Source organism: Oncorhynchus gorbuscha, linkage group LG13 (assembly GCF_021184085.1).
Source record: "Oncorhynchus gorbuscha isolate QuinsamMale2020 ecotype Even-year linkage group LG13, OgorEven_v1.0, whole genome shotgun sequence".
Taxonomy (NCBI): domain Eukaryota; kingdom Metazoa; phylum Chordata; class Actinopteri; order Salmoniformes; family Salmonidae; genus Oncorhynchus; species Oncorhynchus gorbuscha.
Window position 1 is genome coordinate 30,972,696 of NC_060185.1, and position 23,235 is coordinate 30,995,930.

At 44.1% G+C, this 23,235-nt stretch overlaps 1 protein-coding gene across 4 annotated transcripts in view; it reads left to right on the plus strand.

The window, feature by feature from the left end:
• The window catches only part of LOC123992711 (rho GTPase-activating protein 32-like), a 35,235-nt gene extending 16,917 nt beyond the window's left edge, over window positions 1-18,318 (plus strand). For 2 of the 4 annotated variants that reach the window (XM_046294146.1, XM_046294147.1), the window contains exons 6-22: window positions 4,194-4,280; window positions 4,647-4,790; window positions 5,047-5,139; window positions 5,283-5,405; window positions 5,587-5,664; window positions 5,851-5,932; window positions 7,410-7,559; window positions 7,678-7,780; window positions 7,939-8,083; window positions 8,383-8,465; window positions 11,577-11,684; window positions 11,801-11,946; window positions 12,037-12,250; window positions 13,466-13,614; window positions 13,791-13,865; window positions 14,032-14,748; window positions 14,967-18,318. In XM_046294146.1, coding sequence (XP_046150102.1) covers window positions 4,194-4,280; window positions 4,647-4,790; window positions 5,047-5,139; window positions 5,283-5,405; window positions 5,587-5,664; window positions 5,851-5,932; window positions 7,410-7,559; window positions 7,678-7,780; window positions 7,939-8,083; window positions 8,383-8,465; window positions 11,577-11,684; window positions 11,801-11,946; window positions 12,037-12,250; window positions 13,466-13,614; window positions 13,791-13,865; window positions 14,032-14,748; window positions 14,967-17,254 — 4,785 coding nt within the window. In that variant the 3' untranslated portion in view covers window positions 17,255-18,318. Of the gene's footprint in view, window positions 1-1,307; window positions 1,575-4,193; window positions 4,281-4,646; window positions 4,791-5,046; window positions 5,140-5,282; window positions 5,406-5,586; window positions 5,665-5,850; window positions 5,933-7,409; window positions 7,560-7,677; window positions 7,781-7,938; window positions 8,084-8,382; window positions 8,466-11,576; window positions 11,685-11,800; window positions 11,947-12,036; window positions 12,251-13,465; window positions 13,615-13,790; window positions 13,866-14,031; window positions 14,749-14,913 lie in introns of those variants that run through there. The other 2 variants (XM_046294148.1, XM_046294149.1) reach the window with 2 other exon arrangements.
• The last annotated feature ends 4,917 nt before the right edge of the window (window positions 18,319-23,235 follow it).

Genomic DNA, 23,235 nt, shown 5'->3' on the forward strand with positions numbered 1-23,235 from the left:
TGTTTTAAAGGGATGAATGGTCTCTTGACAGAATTGGCTATTGCTCCTGTCAGATTGACCAGATTATTATTTGCTACCTTTTTTGTAATCGGCCACTAATATTTATGTATGTTGTGTTATTCCAAAGTGAAAACTAAAGGGAGACTGGTGACAGTGGGAGGGTAGAGCGAGATGACAAATTCAAATACAAACTACTTTTCAATACTCAAGGGGAGAGAGGAAGACAATAGCTGTACTGTTTTTTTACTTTTAAACTCAATAGAATTGTTTTCAATTTCGTAAAGCAGTTTGTGTTTCTTAACCATGCAAAGCTAAATAGTAGGCTGGCGACTGGTGAATACGGGGAAGCAAGAGTCGCTTGCGCGATGTGTATGATTGGAGGCGAAGCCAGAGTGGAGCCTGCCTTCTTGTCTGCCCACACTCATCGCTTGCTCCCCCGCAGCTCACCAGCTGATGTAGGCTGCGTGCGCCAGTGTGGTGCGCCATTCCCATGGCTAGCTAGAGGACAGAACCCTCACTGCTCTGCGCACCCAGTGCTGCAAATATTCTGCTTATTTTAGTAGCCAATCCAGTCAAAGTGCAAATACAAGTCACAGGAAGGTGAGTCCAAGTCATCAATGGTCGAGTCACAAGTCATGAAAATTGGGAGTCAAGTTCCAGTCCTGGACTCGAGTACTACAACACTGCTTAATTGTTACTCAAAAATGATTTGATATTGAGATAAAAACAGCAGCATTGGACCTTTAACTGCTGTTATAGTGTTATAAGTTACATGCTGACTTCACCCTAAGAGGGTGGTCTGACAGATTAGAGGGAGTGTCAAAACATTGTCCCTGTGGTGGGTCTCATGACTCATGTCCTCATCCTCGAAATCACACACAGGACCAGAAGGGATATGACAGATCAGGTCTCAGGCAGAATGACAACATGTGGACAGCAGCCTCTGAAACAAATACAGAGGACTGGGTCGATTCTGCCCGAGATGACTTCCATCTCTACAGAAGCATCATTTGAAATGGAAATGCCTGGGTGGTCTGTTTCCTCCTGCACCTCTCTCTGTGTCAGGCCTACGTATGGTTATACACTAACTGCTTTGGTTTAGCCTATATACTGTAGAGCTCCTTTGTCACGAGAGGATGAGGAAAGTTAGAGGGAGGGAAGGAAGGAGAGTGGGAGGGAGATTGAGATGAGGAGGGAATGGGAGGGACCAAGGGAGAGAGAAACGTCGGGATGCTTCCCCTATTTATATTCTCTGCTATTAAGGTGTAATTAAACAGTGAAAGCATGTTGTGGATCCACCTTATGGCGAAGGACAGACTGAAGGGGAGCATTTTGATTTAACCTAAGGGACAGATGAAAGCAACCAGCATCTGTTTAACGCTGCTCAATCCAGAGGCAACTCCACTCTTTTCCCCTGTCCTAAATCCACCAGCCAGTGGTAGGAAGCTACGGGTTCAGCTTAGTGACTTCTATCTGGAGACACAGGACTGCAGTTGAACGCTGTCTGGGAGACATCCAGCTGTGTTGTAACCTGACTTAAAAGCTGAGGACCAGTTAAAAGCCTGCACTGGCAGGTACCAGTATGCGATTGTGTATTCATTTCTGTTTCTGGGTCCAGATGTGTGTATTAATAGTTAATGACTGCAGGCATGTTTCTATTTAGGGATTTGTGCTGCGCCGTGTGTGAGGTTGTCAGTTTTAGTTGCTTGGCTAAAATGCGCTGGTAAAAAGAGTTGGGGGATAGAAAGAGTGTAAACAAAACAGAAGTAAGACATGCACTAAATTTACTCAGTTGAGTTTGCAGTGTTAAATGACTCCGCTCCATGTGACTGTGTGTCTCTGTCCAGACATCCTCTTGGCATATTGTTAATCATCATTGATTCATGTTTGTTGTCTTATCATGCTAACCGTCCATATTTCCATCTACATGACCGTAGTTAATGTTGTTGTTTAATTCACTCATTGACTAATGATTCTTCTTCCAGCCTGTATTAATAGTTGACATCCTCCAAACAATATTGATTATTTTCTTTTCTATTTCAAATGTTTGCTTTGTGATAAGGTATTTTGCATTGATTTGTTACTCTCTGCATAGCTACGTGTATGAAGGAGCTGTGGTTTACCATGTTATTGAGCAGTGATGGGTAACTAGGTCATATTGTGTTGGGTAACTCGAGTATCTAGATTAGCTGTTCACTCTTCTAAATAACCAAAACCTCCCCTGCCTCGCAGGCCTTTGAAGTTATGCCTGTATTTGTTATCATTGTATTCCCCTTACTATTCCTGAGGCTTTGATCTCCTCTTGGTATAGGAGTTGATGGAGTTATATGGGACAGAGGGAGGGGGGTGGGGTTCTTGGTACATTTCCATAGCCTCTCAAACAATGAAAGGGTTCTCAATTGCTTAAATATTATTAATATACTGCATTATTTTTTGGGTTGAAAAACATATGTCAAGGGCTCAGTGTCATGGTGTTGAAAATGCACATTCGTACTTTCTTAACCTCTCATAACAGCCAGTGAACTTGCAGGGCGCCAAATTCAAAACAACAGAAATCCCATAATTAAAATTCCTCAAACATACAAGTATTATACACCATTTTAAAGATAAATGTCTTGTAAATCCAATCACAGTGTCCGATTTCAAAAAGGCTTCACAGAGAAAGCGCCTAGTCACAGAAAACCATACAGCCATTTTCCAGCCAAGGAGAGGGCTCAGAAAAGTCAGAAATAGCGATTAAATTAATCACTAACCTTTGATGATTTTCATCAGGTGGCACTCACATGACTTCATGTTATACATTAAATGTGCGTTTTGTTCGATAAAGTTGATTTTTATGTCCAAAAACCTCAGTTGAAATTAGCGCGTTATGTACAGTAATCATTGTCTCAAACATCCGGTGAAAATGCAGAGAGCCACATCAAATTACAGAAATACTCATCTTAAGCATTGATGAAAGATACAAGTGTTTAACATACATTTAAAGATAAACTTCTCCTTAATGCAACCGCTGTGCCAAATTTTTTTTAAAGGATTTACGGCGAAAGCACACGACGCGATTATGTTAGGTCAGCGCCTAGCCACGAAAACCATACAGCCATTTTCCAACCAAGGAGAGGTGTTACAAAAGTCAGAAACAGCGTTAAGATGAATCACTTACCTTTGTTGATCTTCATCTGGTGGCACTCCCAGGTCTCCATGTTAGACAATAAATGTTTGTTTTGTTCGATAATGTCCCACTTTAGTGCGCAATGCTCGCTCTCAACATCAAGACGAAAAGTCAAAAAAGTACAATAAAAGTTAGTATAAACATGTCAAATGATGTTTAAAATCAACCATCAGGTTGTTTTTGTCATAAATATTCAATAATATTTCAACCAGACAAAAGCTTCGTCAATAGAAAAGGAGAAACAAGAAAGGCGTGTTCCCAGTCACGCGCAGGACTCATTGCTGGAAATTTCCACTAACCTCTCATTGAAAGTGCTCATTTTTCAGAGTAAAAGCCTGAAATAATGCCTAAAGACTGGTCACATCTAGAGGAAGCCATAGATCTCGTGAACTGGGTCCTAAGTCTTTGTATGGTGGATAGGCTTTCAATGGAAAACCAGCCTTTCAAAATAATAGTACTTCCTGGTTGGATTTTCCTTAGGTTTTCCCCTGCTATATCAGTTCTGTTAGACTCACAGACATTATTTTAACAGTTTTAGAGTGTTTTCTATCCAAATCTACTAATTATATGCATATCCTAGATCCTGGGCCTGAGTAGCAGGCAGTTTCATTTGGGCATGCTTTTCATCCAAAATTCCGAATGCTGTCCCCTACCCTAGTGAAGTTAAGAGTTCTTTCTTATTGTACATGAATTCAGCAGCTCTCAAGTCCAAAGGACCTCAACACATTTTTTAAAGGGGCCTCTTCTTTTTGAAATATTATGTAGATAATACAATTAGATTTGAGATGTTTCTGGTCATGACAAACTAACCAATTTCTAACCATGATAGTGTTACCCAGTTGGCTCTACTGTCCATTACCGATAGAGTTTGGAGAGTGAGCTAAGTGACCGAACATGCATTTGGTGTGTGTTTTACTTTCACACTAGTACAGAAACAGAAAGAGGTTGCTGTATTAAACTCCTGCATTATTTAGAGTGTGGTGTCCCTCACTATTTAAATCTCTCTGTACCCATTCCCCTGCAGCTGTCCTTTGCAGAGGAGCAAACTGAGGGGAAGAAGGCTGGTCTGGACTCCAAGGAGCCACTCTTCGTGGTTCAGATCTGCTGCCAGGTATAATGGAGCTTGAGGGCTAGGCCCTAGTTTCTGACCCATAGAACATATTATCTGAAGCATGATACTCATATCTAAGGGGGTAGGATAAACCAGTGCTTCTCAACCCTCTCCTTGGGACCCCCAGACGTTTCACAATTTAGTTGTAGCCATGAACTAGCACACCTGATTCAAGTAGTCGAGGGCTTGATGATTAGTTAAACAAGGTTTGCTCGCGCTGCACTAGATCAAATACATGGAATGGCTACGGGTCCAGGAGGAGAGGTTTGAGACAGGCTGGGATAATCCATTTTGTGCCTTTGTACAGTAGCTTTATCCTAGATTCCTTCACTCATTTCAGGCTCACTGTCTCTGTTTGTGTCTCAGAGTCTGAACTGGCTGGTGAAGCGCTCCTATGAAGACTTCCGTGTGCTGGACAAACACCTCCACCTTTGTATCTATGACAGACGCTTTTCTAAACTCACTGAGCTGCCCCGCATTGACTCTCTGAAGGACACAGTAGAGGTAGAGGTCAGTCAACAGGACTTAATCTTACGACTGGCAATATTATACTATCTGCTGTGAATGAGACCGGTTGTAAATCCCAAATGACACCCCATTCCCTAAATAGTGTACTACTTTTGAACAGTGCACAGGAAACTAGTGGACTAATTAGGGAATCGAGTGCCATTAGGGACACTTCCACAGTCATAGTTACATTACATCAGGTATCTCCCCTGGCTTTGCATTCAACCTAACTCATTCCCGCCGGCTCTATTCTCCTCAGGAAATAACCAAGATGTTGGCGGCCTACCTGTCCCGTCTCTCAGCCATTGCTGACAACAAGATCAACTGTGGTCCAGTGCTGACATGGATGGAGGTGAGCTACTCATGTTTCTCTTTATTCAATTAGACTTCTTGCAGAATGACATTTTCCATAGATAGTAATAGATCCATTTGCTGTCTTTGCTAAACTCCGTTATGTCATTTTGTACTCCATCAGCCTGTGTTTTTGTCTCTCAGATTGATAACAAGGGCAACCACATGCTGGTAGCTGAGGAGTCCTCCATCAATGTTCCTGCCATCGCCGCGGCCCACGTCATCAAACGCTACATTGCCCAGGCCACAGACGAGCTGACCTTTGAGGTGACCCGTCTGGGCATCTTATGATAGGACAGGAAAGGGGAGAGGTTTAGGGAACAGTGGGATGATATGGGGATACATTCACTAGGGTATTTGTATACATTCTGCCATGGTTGTTGATGTTTTTAAACCCACTCAAACTATTATACTCTCTGTTGTCTTTTCTGCATCGTCCCTGTTCTAGGTAGGGGACATTGTGTCAGTTATTGACATGCCTCCTAAAGAGGACACTGGCTGGTGGAGAGGGAAGCATGGTTTTCAGGTAAAACCCCTCAAATAAGTCTTACATAAACAGCTTTGTCAGTCCCTTCATAATAGTGACCCATTTTCTGCATCCAACACCCTACTGTACATGGAGGTTACTATCACTTACTCTTCCTTAGATTGTATCTGGTGCATAAACAGCACGGGAGAGTTACAATTCCTCCTTCTGTTTCTCTCTGTGCAGGTTGGCTTCTTCCCCTGTGACTGTGTGGAGCTGATCAGTGACAGGGTTCCCCCCTGTGTGTCCAGCTCTGTGCCAAAACCAGGTACTGTGGCCTGTTTTACAGCAACAATATGTTGTTCTCCCTCTTCTCCATGATGCATGTATAACTGACTGGATGTGACTCTTAAAGCGTGTCTGAATCAATGAGGTGTGTGTGTGTGTGTGTGTGTGTGTGTGTGTGTGTGTGTGTGTGTGTGTGTGTGTGTGTGTGTGTGTGTGTGTGTGTGTGTGTGTGTGTGTGTGTGTGTGTGTGTGTGTGTGTGTGTGTGTGTGTGTGTGTGTGTGTATACATACAGTGCATTTGGGAAGTGTTCAGACCTTCACTTTTTCCACATTTTGTTACATTAGTCTTATTCTAAAATGGATTAAATTAAATGTTTTCCTCATCAACCTACACACAATACCCCATAATGACAAAGTGAAAACATATATTTTTTTTAAATGTATTTTTTTTTAAATGATACCTTATTTACATAAGTATTCAGACCTTTTGCTATGAGACTCGGGTGCATCCTGTATCCATTGATCATCCTTGATGTTTCTACAACTGGATTGGAGTCCAACTGTGGTAAAATCAATTGATTGGACATGATTTGGAAAGTCACACACCTGTCTAGATAAGTTCTCACAGTTGACAGTTCATGTCAGAGCAGAAACCAAGCCATGAGGTCGAAGGAATTTTCCGTAGAGCTCCGAGACAGGATTGTGTCATGGCACAGATCTGGGGAAGGGTACCAAAAAATGTCTGCAGCATTCAAGGCCCCGAGAACAAAGTGACCTCCATAATTCTTAAATGGAAGAAGTTTAGAACCACCAAGACTTCCTAGAGCTGGCCGCACGGCCAAACTGAGCAATCGGGAGAGAAGGGCCTTGGTCAGGGAGGTGACCAAGAACCCGATGGTCACTCTGACAGAGCTCCAGAGTTCCTCTGTGGAGATGGTTGTCCTTCTGGAAGGTTATCCCATCTCTGCAGCACTCTTCCAATCAGACCTCTATGGTAGAGTGAGCTACACTTCAGTAAAAGGAATGACAGCCAGCTTGGAGTTTGCCAAAAGGCACCTAAAGAGCACCATGAGAAACAAGATTATCTGGTCTGATGGAACCAGATTGAACTCATATGTTTTATTTCATAGTTTTAATGTCTTCACTATTATTCTACAATGTAGAAAATAGTATAAATAAAGAGAAATCCTTGAATGAGTAGGTGTGTCTAAATCTTTTTTTGCTTTGTCATTAAGAGGTTTTGTGTGTAGATTGGGGGGGGGGGACAATGTAATCAATTTTAGAAAAAGACTGTAACGTAACAAAATGTGGAAAAAGTGAAGGGGTCTGAATACTTTCCGAATGCACTGTATGTGTGTGTAAGTGTTATATGGGTTGACTCTGAAGAGAGGACCACTTTGGGCTTAAGTGTTTTTATTCATACTTTCAAGTGTTATCCACTGGGATACAAATGAACAGTTATTGTTTTTATTTACAACCCAAAACTACATTAGATTCATTCAGATTTTGTCCTTCAGTTTGTAAGAAGCACGGAAAGCTGGTGACATTCCTGAGGAGCTTCATGAAGTCCCGTCCACCTCCCCAGAGGCTGAGGCAGCGTGGGATCCTCAGGGAGAGGGTGTTTGGCTGTGACCTGGGGGAGCACCTCCTCAACTCAGGACACGATGGTCAGTCTCCCAGCAGCCGTATCTCTCTATAGTTAGCACAGTATAGAGAATGGTAGTCTTCTCAGTCTTTGTCGTTCAAATCTTTTGGATGTTACTGTGTTGACGGCCCTTCCTCCAGTCCCCCAGGTGATCAAATGCTGTACTGAGTTCATTGAGAGACATGGTGTCGTGGATGGGATGTACAGACTCTCTGGGATCTCCTCCAACATCCAGAAACTGAGGTAAACCCTTGCTTCACTTAGCATTACATAATGTACAACATCTTTGAAAAGATTGAGATTCAATCATCATGTCAGTACTGCTTACAGACTTTTAACGTGTTGACCATACGTGATGGTCTGATGTTGAGCGTTAACCAGTGTCTTCTCTGTTTCCCCAGACATGAGTTTGACTCGGAGCAGATACCAGACCTCAGTAGAGATGTCTTCAAGCAGGATATCCACTCCGTAGGGTCTCTGTGTAAACTGTACTTCAGAGAGCTGCCCAACCCTCTGCTCACCTACCAGCTCTATGAGAGATTCTCAGTAAGTAGCAGAATACTGGATTGGGACTGGTACTTAGGGGAGAGATGGGGGGCTGATTGGAGAAAAAATAGTGTAGGAGATATTCTTAATAATATAGTCATCTTGTAATAAACCAAGGGACATACTGTACTATTACATAAGGGGTAGAATTCTTAATCAGAAAAAAATCCTTTTAGCACAGTGGGGTGTATTGAAGATTACTGTAAACGGGGGAAACAACAGTTAAGGACAGAATGCTCCTGCTGGCCTAGTTATGAGGCTCTCTCTGTGTGGACCTCTCGTGTTCCCTCCCGCCACAGGAGGCTGTGTCTGCAGCTACTGATGAGGAGAGGCTGGTGAAGATCCACAACGTCATCCAGCAGCTTCCTCCTCCTCACTACAGGTCAGTTGGAGAACTCACAGCAAACCCAAATGGCTTCAAATCAAATCAAATCACATTTTATTTGTCACATACACATGGTTAGCAGATGTTAATGCGAGTGTAGCGAAATGCTTGTGCTTCTAGTTCCGACAATGCAGTAATAACCAACAAGTAATCTAACTAACAATTCCAAAACTACTGTCTTATACACAGTGTAAGGGGATAAAGAATATGTACATAAGGATATATGAATGAGTGATGGTACAGGGCAGCATACAGTAGATGGTATCGAGCACAGTATATACATATGAGATGAGTATGTAGACAAAGTAAACAAAGTGGCATAGTTAAAGTGGCTAGTGATACATGTATTACATAAGGATGCAGTCGATGATATAGAGTACAGTATATACGTATGCATATGAGATGAATAATGTAGGGTAAGTAACATTATATAAGGTAGCATTGTCTAAAGTGGCTAGTGATATATTTACATAATTTCCCATCAATTCCCATTATTAAAGTGGCTGGAGTTGGGTCAGTGTCAATGTCAGTGTGTTGGCAGCAGCCACTCAATGTTAGTGGTGGCTGTTTAACAGTCTGATGGCCTTGGGATAGAAGCTGTTTTTCAGTCTCTCGGTCCCAGCTTTGATGCACCTGTACTGACCTCGCCTTCTGGATGATAGCGGGGTGAACAGGCAGTGGCTCGGGTGGTTGATGTCCTTGATGATCTTTATGGCCTTCCTGTAACATCGGGTGGTGTAGGTGTCCTGGAGGGCAGGTAGTTTGCCCCCGGTGATGCGTTGTGCAGACCTCACTACCCTCTGGAGAGCCTTACGGTTGAGGGCGGAGCAGTTGCCGTACCAGGCGGTGATACAGCCCGACAGGATGCTCTCGATTGTGCATCTGTAGAAGTTTGTGAGTGCTTTTGGTGACAAGCCGAATTTCTTCAGCCTCCCGAGGTTGAAGAGGCGCTGCTGCGCCTTCTTCACGACGCTGTCTGTGTGAGTGGACCAATTCAGTTTGTCTGTGATGTGTATGCCGAGGAACTTAAAACTTGCTACCCTCTCCACTACTGTTCCATCTCTCAAAGCACTTCATGATGACGGAAGTGAGTGCTACGGGGCGGTAGTCGTTTAGCTCAGTTACCTTAGCTTTCTTGGGAACAGGAACAATGGTGGCCCTCTTGAAGCATGTGGGAACAGCAGACTGGTATAGGGATTGATTGAATATGTCCGTAAACACACCGGCCAGCTGGTCTGCGCATGCTCTGAGGGCGCGGCTGGGGATGCCATCTGGGCCTGCAGCCTTGCGAGGGTTAACACGTTTAAATGTCTTACTCACCTCGGCTGCAGTGAAGGAGAGACCGCATGTTTTCGTTGCAGGCCGTGTCAGTGGCACTGTGTTGTCCTCAAAGCGGGCAAAAAAGTTATTTAGTCTGCCTGGGAGCAAGACATCCTGGTCCGTGACTGGGCTGGGTTTCTTCTTGTAGTCCGTGATTGACTGTAGACCCTGCCACATGCCTCTTGTGTCTGAGCCGTTGAATTGAGATTCTACTTTGTCTCTGTACTGACGCTTAGCTTGTTTAATAGCCTTGCGGAGGGAATAGCTGCACTGTTTGTATTCGGTCATGTTACCAGACACCTTGCCCTGATTAAAAGCAGTGGTTCGCGCTTTCAGTTTCACGCGAATGCTGCCATCAATCCACGGTTTCTGGTTAGGGAATGTTTTTATCGTTGCTATGGGAACGACATCTTCAACGCACGTTCTAATGAACTCGCACACCGAATCAGCGTATTCGTCAATATTTTTATCTGACGCAATACGAAACATGTCCCAGTCCACGTGATGGAAGCAGTCTTGGAGTGTGGAGTCAGCTTGGTCGGACCAGCGTTGGACAGACCTCAGCGTGGGAGCCTCTTGTTTAAGTTTCTGTCTGTAGGCAGGGATCAACAAAATGGAGTCGTGGTCAGCTTTTCCGAAAGGGGGGCGTGGCAGGGCCTTATATGCGTCGCGGAAGTTAGAGTAAAAATGATTCAAGGTTTTACCACCCCTGGTTGCGCAATCGATATGCTGATAAAATTTAGGGAGTCTTGTTTTCAGATTAGCTTTGTTAAAATCCCCAGCTACAATGAATGCAGCCTCCGGATAAATGGTTTCCAGTTTGCAAAGAGTTAAATAAAGTTTGTTCAGAGCCATCGATGTGTCTGCTTGGGGGGGGATATATACGGCTGTGATTCTAATCGAAGAGAATTCTCTTGGTAGATAATGCGGTCTACATTTGATTGTGAGGAATTCTAAATCAGGTGAACAGAAGGATTTGAGTTCCTGTATGTCTCTTTCATCACACCATGTCTCGTTAGTCATGAGGCATACGCCCCCACCACTCTTCTTACCAGAAAGATGTTTGTTTCTGTCGGCGCGATGCGTGGAGAAACCCGTTGGCTGCACCGCCCCGGATAGCGTCTCTCCAGTGAGCCATGTTTCCGTGAAGCAGAGAACGTTACAGTCTCTGATGTCCCTCTAGAATGCTACCCTTGCTCGGATTTCATCAACCTTGTTGTCAAGAGACTGGTCATTGGCAAGAAGAATGCTAGGGAGTGGTGCACGATGTGCCCGTGTCCGGAGTCTGACCAGAAGACCGCTACATTTCCCTCTTTTACGAAGTCGTTTTTTGGGGTCGCTGCATGGAATCAATTCCGTTGACCTGTTTGTAAGGCAGAACACAGGATCCGCGTCGCGGAAAACATATTCTTGGTCGTACTGATGGTGAGTTGACGCTGATCTTAAGTAGTTCTTCTCGACTGTATGTAATGAAACCTAAGATGACCTGGGGTACTAAATGTAAGAAATAACACTTAAAAAACAAAAAACTGCATAGTTTCCTAGGAACGCGAAGCGAGGCGGCCATCTCTGTCGGCGCCGGAAGCTTATGCAATACTGCATCTTCTGTATTCACTACAACGGTATATAAAGTCACCACTGAACTGTAGGTGCTAAAGCGCCATCTGTTGGCTAACAGAGAGCATTGACCAGTCAAAGTCTTGGTATTGTAAGCTGACAGTAAAGAAGTGTGTATTCCACATGTCTGTGTTCTACCTGATCTGTAATACTCTCTGGTCTGTGTTGTAGGACTCTGGAATTCCTCATGAGACATTTGTCCCAACTAGCCACCTTCAGCCCTATTACCAACATGCACACCAGGAACCTGGCCATCGTCTGGGCTCCCAACCTGCTTAGGTATATTGTAACATTCCAACAACCAACACTGTCATTAGTATTTACTGCGAATATACACTGTTTTGTAACTGGTTATGACTGGCCATGAAGTTGAATAGGATATAATTGTGTTCCAGATCCAAGCAGATTGAGTCGGCCTGTTTTAGTGGAACAGCAGCCTTCATGGAGGTGCGTATCCAGTCAGTGGTGGTGGAGTTCATACTGAACAACACAGAGGCACTCTTCAGCCCCAAACTCAACGCCCTCATCCGGGAGAGCACAGGTACAGCATTACCCTGGCTTAGGCAGTCATTATAGGGAAGTTGTGAGGACATTATGTGAAGTTCAAAAACATTGCTCCCTTTGCTTCCAGGTACCAGTACCCTATCGAGGCCCAAGTCTCTGCTGGTGTGCTCTCCCTCCACTAAGCTCCTGTCTCTGGAGGAAGCCCAGGCCCGTACCCAGGCCCAGCTGGGCTCCCCTGTTACTACTCCAATTCTGTCCCACAGCGAGTACATCGAGGTGGGGGAGGGACCCGGGGCACTGATGGGCAAGTTCCACACAGTCATTGAGCTCCCCACTGAGAGGTAGGTTGTTGTTGGTGCTTCTAGAAACTAGTAGCCTACAGTACATTGTAGTTGTATAAACCATGTACAGTACCAGTCAAAAGTTTGGACACACCTACTCATTCCAGGGTTATCTTAATTTTGACTATTTTCTGTATTGTAGAATAATAGTGAAGACTTCAACTATGAAATAACACATATGGAATCATGTAATAACCAAAAAAGTGTTAACCAATAATAAAAAAATATAAATATATTTTATATTTGAGATTCTTCAAAGTGGCCACCATTTGCCTTGATGATCAATGAAATTGCAGCCCAAATAAATGTTTCAGAGTTCAAGTAACAGACACATCTCAACATGAACTGTTCAGAGGAGACTGCGTGAATCAGGCCTTCATGGTCGAATTGCTGCAAAGAAACCACTACTAAAGGACACCAATAATAAGAAGAGACTTGCTTGGGCCAAGAAACACGTGTAACAGACATTAGACCGGTGGAAATCGTTTGGTCTGAGTCCAAATTTCAGATTATTGGTTCTATCCGCTGTGGCTTTGTGAGATCCAGAGTGTGGTTCCCACCGTGAAGCTTTTAGGTGTGATGGTGTGTGGGTGCTTTGCTGGTGACACTGTCAGTGATTTATTTAGAATTCTAGGCACACTTTACCAGCATGGCTACCACAGCATTCTGCAGCCATACACAATCCCATTTGGTTTGTGCTTAGTGGGACAATCATTTGTTTTTCAACAGGGCAATGACCCAAAACACACTTCCAGGCTGTGTGAGGGCTATTTGACCAAGGAGACTGATTGAATGCTGTATCAGATGATCTGGCTTCCACAATCACCTGACCTCAACCCAGTTGAGATGAGTTGGACCACAGAGTGAAGGAAAAGCAGCCAACAAATGCTCAGTATATGTGGGAACTCCTTTAAGACTGTTAGAAAAGCATTCCAGGTGAAGCTGGTTGAGAGAATGCTAAGAGTGCAAAGCTGTCATCAAGGCACAGGATGGCTACTTTGAAGAATCTCAAATATAACATATTAAGATTTTTTAAACACATTTTTTGGGTTACTACATGATTCCATATATGTTATTTCGTAGTTTTGTTGTAGAAAATAGTCAAATTAAAGTATACCCTGGAATGAGTAGGGGTGTCCAAACATTTGACTGGTACTGTATGTCTCTGATCACCCTGTACATTCCGCTTTAGTCACGGGGCATGTTGTGTTATAGTAAGAGGGCTCCTGGGAAGGTGAAGAAGTCCCCAGTGGGAAGCTGGCGTTCATTCTTCCACCTGGGCAAGTCCTCCTCCATGACTTCCAAACGCAAGCTGAAGCGTCACCCCAGCGAACCCAATGAGATAAAGAGCATCGCGCTGCCAGGTCAGGCCTCAACCAGCACTACACTGTCACCATCCAGTACTGTAAACAACCATAAGGACTTTCTTCACAGCCATGTTATAAAATACCTCCCAGTCATGTCTCTGTGGTTAAATGTATGGGTGTTTTTTTTTAAGAAGTCTATTTTCAACTTCAGTTTTTACTTCCATATTATTCAGGTGGAAGAGGTGACAGTGGGACACTGCGCTCCACCAAAAGTGAAGAATCGCTCACCTCTTTGCACAATGTGGAAGGTAAACATGCACCCAGTCACACTTTCAATCCTGTCAGTACCCGTGTTTCATAATACTTGATAAACAAATTAGTAGAGTAACAATTTGTTTGTTACGTTTATGTTGATGTTGTCTGTTTAAGTCTGCCTCTGAACAGTAATGCATACTATTTGTCTATTTGTTCTAGGGGAGCCCCAGATGTACCGCCCCCCTAGACCACGCTCTACCAGCGATGCCCTCTCCACCGCATTCAGGGATGACCTGTGTGATGCCAGGGACAAAGGCGACCGCTACCACAAACAGGCCAAGGAGGGCCATAATGGTGCTGATGGTCCTGTCTATGACCCAGCTGGTGTGTCCTCTCCACATCAGGAGGATGACCTTGACCTCTGTCTTCCAGCCCCTGGCATGGCCTTTCTGGACTTTGACCCCATGTCCTTCCAGTGCAGCCCACTGAGCCCACCAACGGCTAAATCCGCTCCTCAACGCAAAGCAAGCGTCAACTGGAGGAAGAATGTCAGGGGTTCCAGTGAATCAGAGCCCATCTCTTCATCCCTCAAAGTCCTCAGTAACTCCCAGTCCCCTGACGTCACCCCAGTCCATAGGAAAAGAGGGGAGAAAAAGAAAGTGGCTCAGGTCGTCTCCCCCAAACTCAGACGGAGGTCCTCTACGTCCCCCCCTGTGGTTGAAACAGATGTGCACACTGTGTGTATCTCTGCCCCACGCTGTGTCTCAGACACCCAGGGTGGTGAGTCCTCCTCCCCTCCACCTCTGGATCTGTGTGAGGCCCAACTAGTGAGTGAGGAGGGGAGTGAGGCCAGGGTTCCCTGCCGGCTCTCCAGCCCTCCAAGCTTCACATCAACTTTCACAGACAGCCTGGCTTCACAAAACCCTCAGGATCCAGGTCAGTGGCACATTAAAAACAAATTACATTTTTGTTCATTTTATTTGTAAAGCCTTTTTAAATCTACAGTTTATCACTAATGTGTACAGTTCTTATTGTGTTCCGTTGTTAGCTGAAGTTCTTATGGTATTATTCTATGTGTTGTCCCCTCATGTCTGATCACAGCGTTGTTTGTCCTGTCATACTGTAGCAGCATTGTTTGTCTTATGCCTCCCCAGGAACAGATAGGCTTGTGAATTCAGTGTCTGTCCTCCCTCCTCACCCTCCGTTGACGATGGCTGCCCGCAGGCTGGCCCTGGCCCTGGCTGAGTCTGCCCAGAAGGCCACTCTGACCTCACAGAGGAGGAGCACCCAGCCCCCCTACCCTCTCCAGAGACAGGACACCCCCCATCCCCTGGACAGACCCCCACGGCCCTCTGTTCTCCACCTCCAACCCTGCTCTAAGGATTACGGCGACCTCAAGGTCTCTTCTCTATCCCCCCTCTTACCCTTGGCTGGTACATCAGTTGAGAGTCCTTGTGGCCGTTTCCCTAGCCATGCGAGAAAACAGGCTCCTGAGGGACAAGTGGCTATGAGTAACTTCACTCCCACTGTCAGTCCCTTAGAAGCTGGAGCTCTACTGCAAGGCAGCACAGAGGTGAGGGACCAGAGAGGAGGGAGAGACAGGCCCCTGGGAGCTGTGAGACCTGTTCACCCTCAGACGGTTTCCTCCTTGTATCACAGTGGTAGGGTCTCCCCTCCCTTTCAATCAGTCTGCTCCATTCAGAGCCCGTTAGCCGCCGCTGTCCTCGCTAACACTGACTCTGTCAATGCCTATAACTATCGGACTGTTCTGGCTGAGGCGTCCATGCCAGGGTCTGTGGAGGAGATCCCTTCATGTCCTCCTCTGCCGTCCTTAGTCCATCAGTACAGCTCTGATGAAGAGAGAGCTATGAGGGAGGCTGAAGATGTGTACAGACATCATCGGGTCAATCCAGCAGGACAGGTATCTGGACCTCACCATCTTCGGCCTGGCTGTCTCCCTCCTCACCTGGCAGGGCCCAAAAGCATGTACAAACCCACGTCTGACAGCTGCTACAGCACTTTAGGCCTCCGGCACCACCCATCTTCCTCCCCCCAGTACAGAGGTCAACCCCAACCCAGGGAGGAGCACAGCTCCAGCGGCCACCACAGATCCAGGGGACAATGGCAGAGGACTGAGGAGAGAGCCCCGGGGTACCCGGTCATCCGCAGGGCACGCTCCTTCCATGCCCAGCAACCTAGTTGTGTTCAACCGGCAGAAACTGAAGTCCTACCCCCAGACATCCTGTTCTATGTCCAACGTCCAGCTGTCCAAGAAAAGGAGTGCCAGAGGCTAGTCCAGTCAGGTGTCCAACCCCTGCAGCCGTACTTTGAGAATGGACGCGTTCAGTACCGCTACAGCTCCTATTCAGACGCAGCGCCTCTAGAGGAGTCTTACTACTATGTGGACCCTTACAGGACGAGCCGTATCCGACACAGTCAGTCATACACCATGCGCTCTACTAGGGATAGTGGACATCCTGGCTACCACTATCGCCCTTCAAACAACATCCCACCTGCAAAAAGAGAACTCTTCTTGGAGAGTAGGGATCTAGAGCGAGTCATTTACGAGTCCTGGGACCACCCAGAGGGTTGTGACAGACTAGTCTATCATCCAATCAGACAAGAGAATAGAGCCAGGCAGAGGACCCAGGGCCCTATCATGTCTCCTTATGAGAACCTGGATCGTCCCGTCCCACAGAGTGACATCAGGGGCAGAGATATCAGTCACACCAGAAGCAGGTCAGACCCAGGTAATGCCTGCCTGCTGGCCATCGACAGAGTGGACAGCCAACGTGAAGTACCTGCCATGTCCCCAATCTCCCCTGGCCAGCAGCTTTCAGACCCTAGTGATTACATCAGGCACCAGAGGGGTCATTGGCCAGGTGAGGAACCAGTCCCTCCCAGGAGAGAGAGTGTCTCCAGGAGAACCCAGTCCAAGCAGGGCACCTCTCAACGACATCAACCACAGCATTGCAACGTCCCCATGCTCCTAGATGTTAAGAACGTGGAGCAGGGTGAGGGTGGTCCTAATAGAGTTTGTGACCAGGACAAAGTAATGATGGGTAATGCTGCTAATAACTACTCTGCCCGATTAAAACCAAGCATCCCCAGGAGACAACGATCACAGAGCATCAAAGAGCCTCGATACTACCACCATGTCAAATCACCTGTGGAACCAGATCACCCTGGGCCCTTTTCCACCCAGCCCCACAGGAGAACTCAGAGCACGAAGGCCATGTCCTCTCACTATGATAACCTGGAGGGGTACTACCCAGCTCCCAAACCCAAACCCTCAGGGTCTAGTAAGGCCATGCCAGGGCTGTTCCCTGGCCACGGCTGCATGCCCCCACACAGCCACAGACTGCTGTCCCAGGCCCTAGGGGGCCACGGGGCCTTCCTGCAGTCAGGCCTCAAGCCGCAAGCTGGAGTTTACGCTGAGTGATTCAGTCCTCTAATCACACCGGAAGCTGAGGCCAGTTTGGCATCATCACATCGCCAACTCAACAGATTAATGTTGATGTTTATAAAAATTGAAAATAAAATACAGATATAAACCTTCATAAACTGTTTTTAAGAAAATGTTGAGTTGACACAAATGGGTGGGGTCATACTGTTGGTAACGTGTAGATAGCAAAGAAAGAGGTACATTATTTTCTCATTAAATACAATGGGACTGGTAACGGAGATTTTGAAAGCTTGTTTTGTGCAATGGTTTATGAAGGTTTTTAAAATAATTTTTATGCCCAAAGGTTAATTATAATTTCATGTCCATGAGATAATATTGTCCAACAAACAGAAAATACCATTTTAAATATCTGCCAAATATTGTTAATCTTATAAGCAGTAATATTCTAAGATATAATTTCTTATTTGGCCTACTGCCAAAGTGATATTGTTTGCCTAGTTTATTTAGATCATCCTAAACATGCACTTTTTAAGTATGATAGTAAATGAGAAACATGCGTAGAGCTCCTTGACTTTTATGTTTTGCAATTCCACTGATTCTCCACTGAAGGTGTTTAGTAACATGAGCACTTTTGGTGTTATTTAGTTCATACAATAGTGGAAGACAGAGGACATTTCTTCACCGGCACTGCTCTCACCTTCACAAAACACTCAGACATGGAAAGATTAAGGAGCAAGGAGGACTGACCACAGTTAGGGTCCATCTGTCATCTTACCAGAAGAAATAACTTCCAAATGTGTACATGTGCTGCAAATGTGAAAGTGTATGTCAATGCACTTCTCACATTAACAGGAAGCTGTGATGCTTCATGACATTGTGGTGTATTATGAGAGGACATACGTTTCTCTCTTTGTAGGGATATTTTAATGGTATGTCATGTTTTAACTGTTGCTTTGTTCTTTTGTTTTAGTTTTGTATTCATTAAATATGTTATTTCAAACCCAACCCTCTGTAAAATGAGGAAATATTGCTAAGACATTTTAATGTTGTTTTTTCATTTAGAATATAAATAAAAAATAAAAAATATCTATAGCATACTATGAAAAATTGTCAGATTTTTTAAAAACCATTTTGTTCATGGGAATGCACATTTAATTTAATTATTAGTTGGAGCAAAAATGCATACTCACTGGGAATTTATCTTGCAGATTCAGAGAAGTTTAGGCATTAGACAGCAGAGGGCACTGCAGTATTGCAGAGAAAGTGGTTCCCTAATAATGTTTCTCTGAATCTCTAGTGTTCATAACATCTCTCATTCCTTAAATGTGCAGTGGTATTACTATACACACAGTGACTATGTATTTCCCAAACACAATCTAATTAGCATAGACAAAACAGACAACTTCTGAAAAGATGTAAATGCATCCTCTCCCCTTGATCTGTCATCCATATCCAAGGAAACTGCTAGTGCAAAATTAGGAATAAATCATTCAGCAAACCGGGAACATTCGCAGAACATTAGCGAACACTCAAACTAAGTTTAGTTAGGGTTTGAGCTGAGCCAGTATCTGGGCAGAGGAGACAATGAATATGGCGAGATCTTCTCTGCTCAGAAAGCTACCATTCAAGTTACCATTCACCAACTCTGCAAGCGTTATGACCAGATAAGGCATATACCGTAAGGGTTTTCTTCTGGTGAAAGAGAGGCGGACCAAAAAGCAGCGTGGTGGTTATTCATGTTTTTAATAAAGACGACTATACATGAACAGACTATACGAAACAAGAAAAGTGAAAACCTAAACAGTCCTATCTGGTGCAAACACAGAGACGGGAACAATCACCCACAAAACCCAACACAAAACAGGCTACCTAAATATGGTTCCCAATCAGAGACAATGACTAACACCTGCCTCTGATTGAGAACCATATCAGGCCAAACATAGAAATAGACAAACCAGACACACAACATAGAATGCCCACCCAGCTCACGTCCTGACCAACACTAAAACAAGGAAAACACATACGAACGATGGACAGAACGTGACATATACGGTTGAAGTCGGAAGTTTACATACACCTTAGCCAAATACATTTCAAATCATTTTTACACAATTCCTGACATTTAATCCTAGTAAAAATTCACTGTGTTAGGTCAGTTAGTATCACCACTTTATTTTAAGAATGTGAAATATCAGAATAACAGTAGAGTGATTTATTTCGGCTTTTATTTATTTCATCACATTCACAGTGCGTCAGAAGTTCACATACACTCAATTATTATTTGGTAGCATTTAAATTGTTTAACTTGGGTCAATCGTTTCCGGTAGCCTTCCACAAGCTTCCCACAATAAGTCGGGTGAATTTTGGCCCATTCATCCTGACAGAGCTGGTGTAACTGAGTCAGGTTTGTAGGCCTCCTTGCTCACACACGCTTTTTCAGTTCTGCCCACAAGTGTTCTATAAGATGTGGATATGTGGTCAGGGCTTTGTGATGGCCACTCCAATACTTTGACTTTGTTGTCCTTAAGCCATTTTGCCACAACTTTGGAAGTATGCTTGGGGGTCATTGTCCATTTGGGAGACCCATTTGCGACCAAGCTTTAATGTCTTTAATGTCTTCAATATATCCACATAATTTTCCTCCCTCATGAATCTGATCTATTTTGTGATGTGCACCAGTCCCTCCTGCAGCAAAGCACCCCCACAACATGATGCTGCCACTCCCATACTTCACGTTTTTGGAGCAGTGGCTTCTTTCTTGTTGAGAGGCCTTTCTGTTTATGTTGATATAGGACTCGTTTTACTGTGGATATAGATGCATTTATACCTGTTTCCTCCAGCATCTTCACAAGGTCCTTTGCTGTTGTTCTGGGATTGATTTGCACATTTAGCACCAAAGTACGTTCATCTCTAGGAGACAGAACGCGTCTCCTTCCTGAGCGGTATGATGGCTGCGTGGTCCCATGGTGTTTATACTTGCATACTATTGTTTGTACAGATGAACGTGGTACCCTCAGGCGCTTGGAAATTGCTCCCAAGGATGAACCAGACTTGTGGAGGTCTACAATTTTTTTCTGAGTTCTTGGCTGATTTCTTTTGTTTTTCCCATGATGTCAAGCAAAGAGGCCTTGAGTTTGAAGGTAGGCCTTGAATACATCCACAGGTACACCTCCAATTGACTCAAATTATGTCAATTAGCCTATCAGAAGCTTCTAAAGCCATGACATTTTCTGGAATTTTACAAGCTGTTTAAAGGCAGTCAACTTTGTGTATGTAAACGTTTGACCCACTGGAATTGTGATACAATGATTTATAAGTGAAATAATCTGTAAACAATTGTTGAGAAAATTACTTGTTTCATGCAGATGTCCTAAGTAGATGAACTAACCAACTTGCCAAAACTAGTTTGTTAAATGGTTGAATGGTTGAAAAATGAGTTTTGTAGATTTAAAGACTCTAACCTAAGTGTATGTAAACTTCCGACTTCAACTGTACCCCCCCCCTCCCTTTTTTGGCAGTAAATGATGATAGTTGCAAGCAGGGTATGCATGCAGGGTATGCATATTTGGTAACGAGTAACGAACGTGTATTGACATAACACTTTACATAACATAACAGCTTATCATATTCATTGACTACTTGGCCCACATACTAGTTCAGGTTTGAGCTAACATTAGGTTGTTAACATCCCACAAACATACAAATGTTTATTTTTTAAGAAAAAAGTTTAAAATTAAATATCATTGGAATGTGTTAACATCCACTCAAGTGTTCTCAATCTGTAAAAACTACCACAGAAGATTCCCCTCAGGTTGATTTTGTTGCCAGGGAATGTAATAACACAATGTTCCTAATAAAACATACTGCCGCAACAAATGTGGGAGCAATAGAAGTGGTTCTGAGGAAACATTACAGGAACGTTTTGCTAATATTGATGGATGTTATTCAAAACACCCATAACAGCAATAATATTCCTACAATGGTCTCGTGAAGTTATAGTCTGACATTGACATGAGGATTCTACAAATGCCCCCTTAACATCTAGTGCCAGTCAAAAGTTTGGACGCAACTTCTCCTTCAAGGGTTTTTCTTCAAGGGTTTGTCTTTATTTCTTTTTTTAAACTATTTTCTACATTGTAGAATAGTAGTGAAGACATCAAAACTATGAAATAACACATGTGGAATCATGTAGTAACCAAAAATGTGTTACATCAAAATATATTTAGTATTTGAGATTCTTCAAAGTAGCCACCCTTGGGCTTGATGACAGCTTTGCACACTCTTGGCATTCTCTCACCCAGCTTCATCTTGAATGCGTTTGCACCAGTCTTGAAGGAGTTCCCACATATGCTGAGAACTTGTTGGCTGGTTTTCCTTCACTCTGCGGTCCAACTCACCCCAAACCATCTCAATTGGTTTGAGTTCGGGTGATTGTGGAGGCCAGGTCATCTGATGCAGCATTCCATCACTCTCCTTCTTGGTCAAATAGCCCTTACACAGCCTGGAGGTGTGTTGTGTCATTGTCCTGTTGAAAAGCAAATGATAGTCCCACCAAGCACAAACCAGATGTGATGGCGTATCGCTGCAGAATGCTGAGGTAGCCATGCTGGTTAAGTGTGTCTTGAATTCTAAATAATCCGCTGACAGTGTCACCAGCAAAGCACCCCCACATCATCACACCACCTCTTCCATGCTTCACGGTGGGAAGCATGGAGGAGGCATCCATCCATTTCTCGTGTTTCTTGGCCCAAGCAAGTTTCTTCTTATTATTGGTGTCGTTTAGTAGTGGTTTCTTTGCAGCAATCGAACACGAAGGCCTGATTCACACAGTCTCCTCTGAACAGTTGATGTTGAGATATGTCTGTTACTTGAACTCTGTGAAACATTTATAATTTCTGAGGCTGGAAACTCTAATGAACTTATCTTCTGCAGCAGTGGTAACTCTGGGTCGTTTCCGTGGCGGTCCTCATGAGAGTCAGTTTCATCATAGCACTTGATGGTTTTTCAAAGTTTCTCTTTGCTGATTTGAGCTGTTCTTTCCATAATATGGAATTGGTCTTTTACCAAATAGGGCTGCCTTCTGTATACCACCCCTACCTTGTCACAACATAACTGAATGGCTCAAACACATAAAATTAACTTTTATCAAGGCACACCTGATAATTGAAATGCATTCCAGGTGACTACTTCATGAAGCTGGTTGAGTGTGGAAACCTGTCATCAAGGCGAAGGGTGGCTACTTTGAAGAGTCTCAAATATAAAATCTATTTTGATTTGTTTAGCACTTTTTTGGTTACTACATGATTCCATTTGTGTTATTTCATAGTTTGGATGTCTTCACTATTATTCAAAATGTAGAAAATGAGTAGGTGTGTCCAAAACTTTGACTTCTACATATATATATTTTTATTTTACCTCTTTTTCATGGTATCAAATTGTTAGTAGCTACTATCTTGTCTCATTGCTACAACTCCCATATGGGCTCAGGAGAGACGAAGGTTGAAAGTCATGCGTCCTCCAATACACAATCCAACCAAGCCAACTGCTTCTTAACACGCGCATCCAACCCAGAAGCTAGCCGCACCTATACACCAGAGGAAACACCGTGCACCTGGCAACCTTGGTTATCATGCCACAGGAGTCGCTGGTGGACGATGAGATAAGGATATCCCTACCGGCCAAACCCTCCCTAACCCAGACAACGCTAGGCCAATTGAGGACCCACGGACCTCCACAACAGAGCCTGGGCGCGAACCCAGAGTCTCTGGTGGCACAGCTGACACTGCAGTAAAGTGCCCTTAACCACTGCGCCACCTGGGAGGCCACGGTACTGTACTTCAGCACTAAAATGCTGGAGCACTTGAAGTTGTTCGAAAAAAACATTCCTGGAATATTCACTTGTTGATGGAGCTACTGTAAAACTACTAACACCTATAACAACGGACAAGAAACAAGGTTATTATGAAATGATGATCCAGAATTGTTCTAAAAACATATTTCAACAATACATTTTAAAA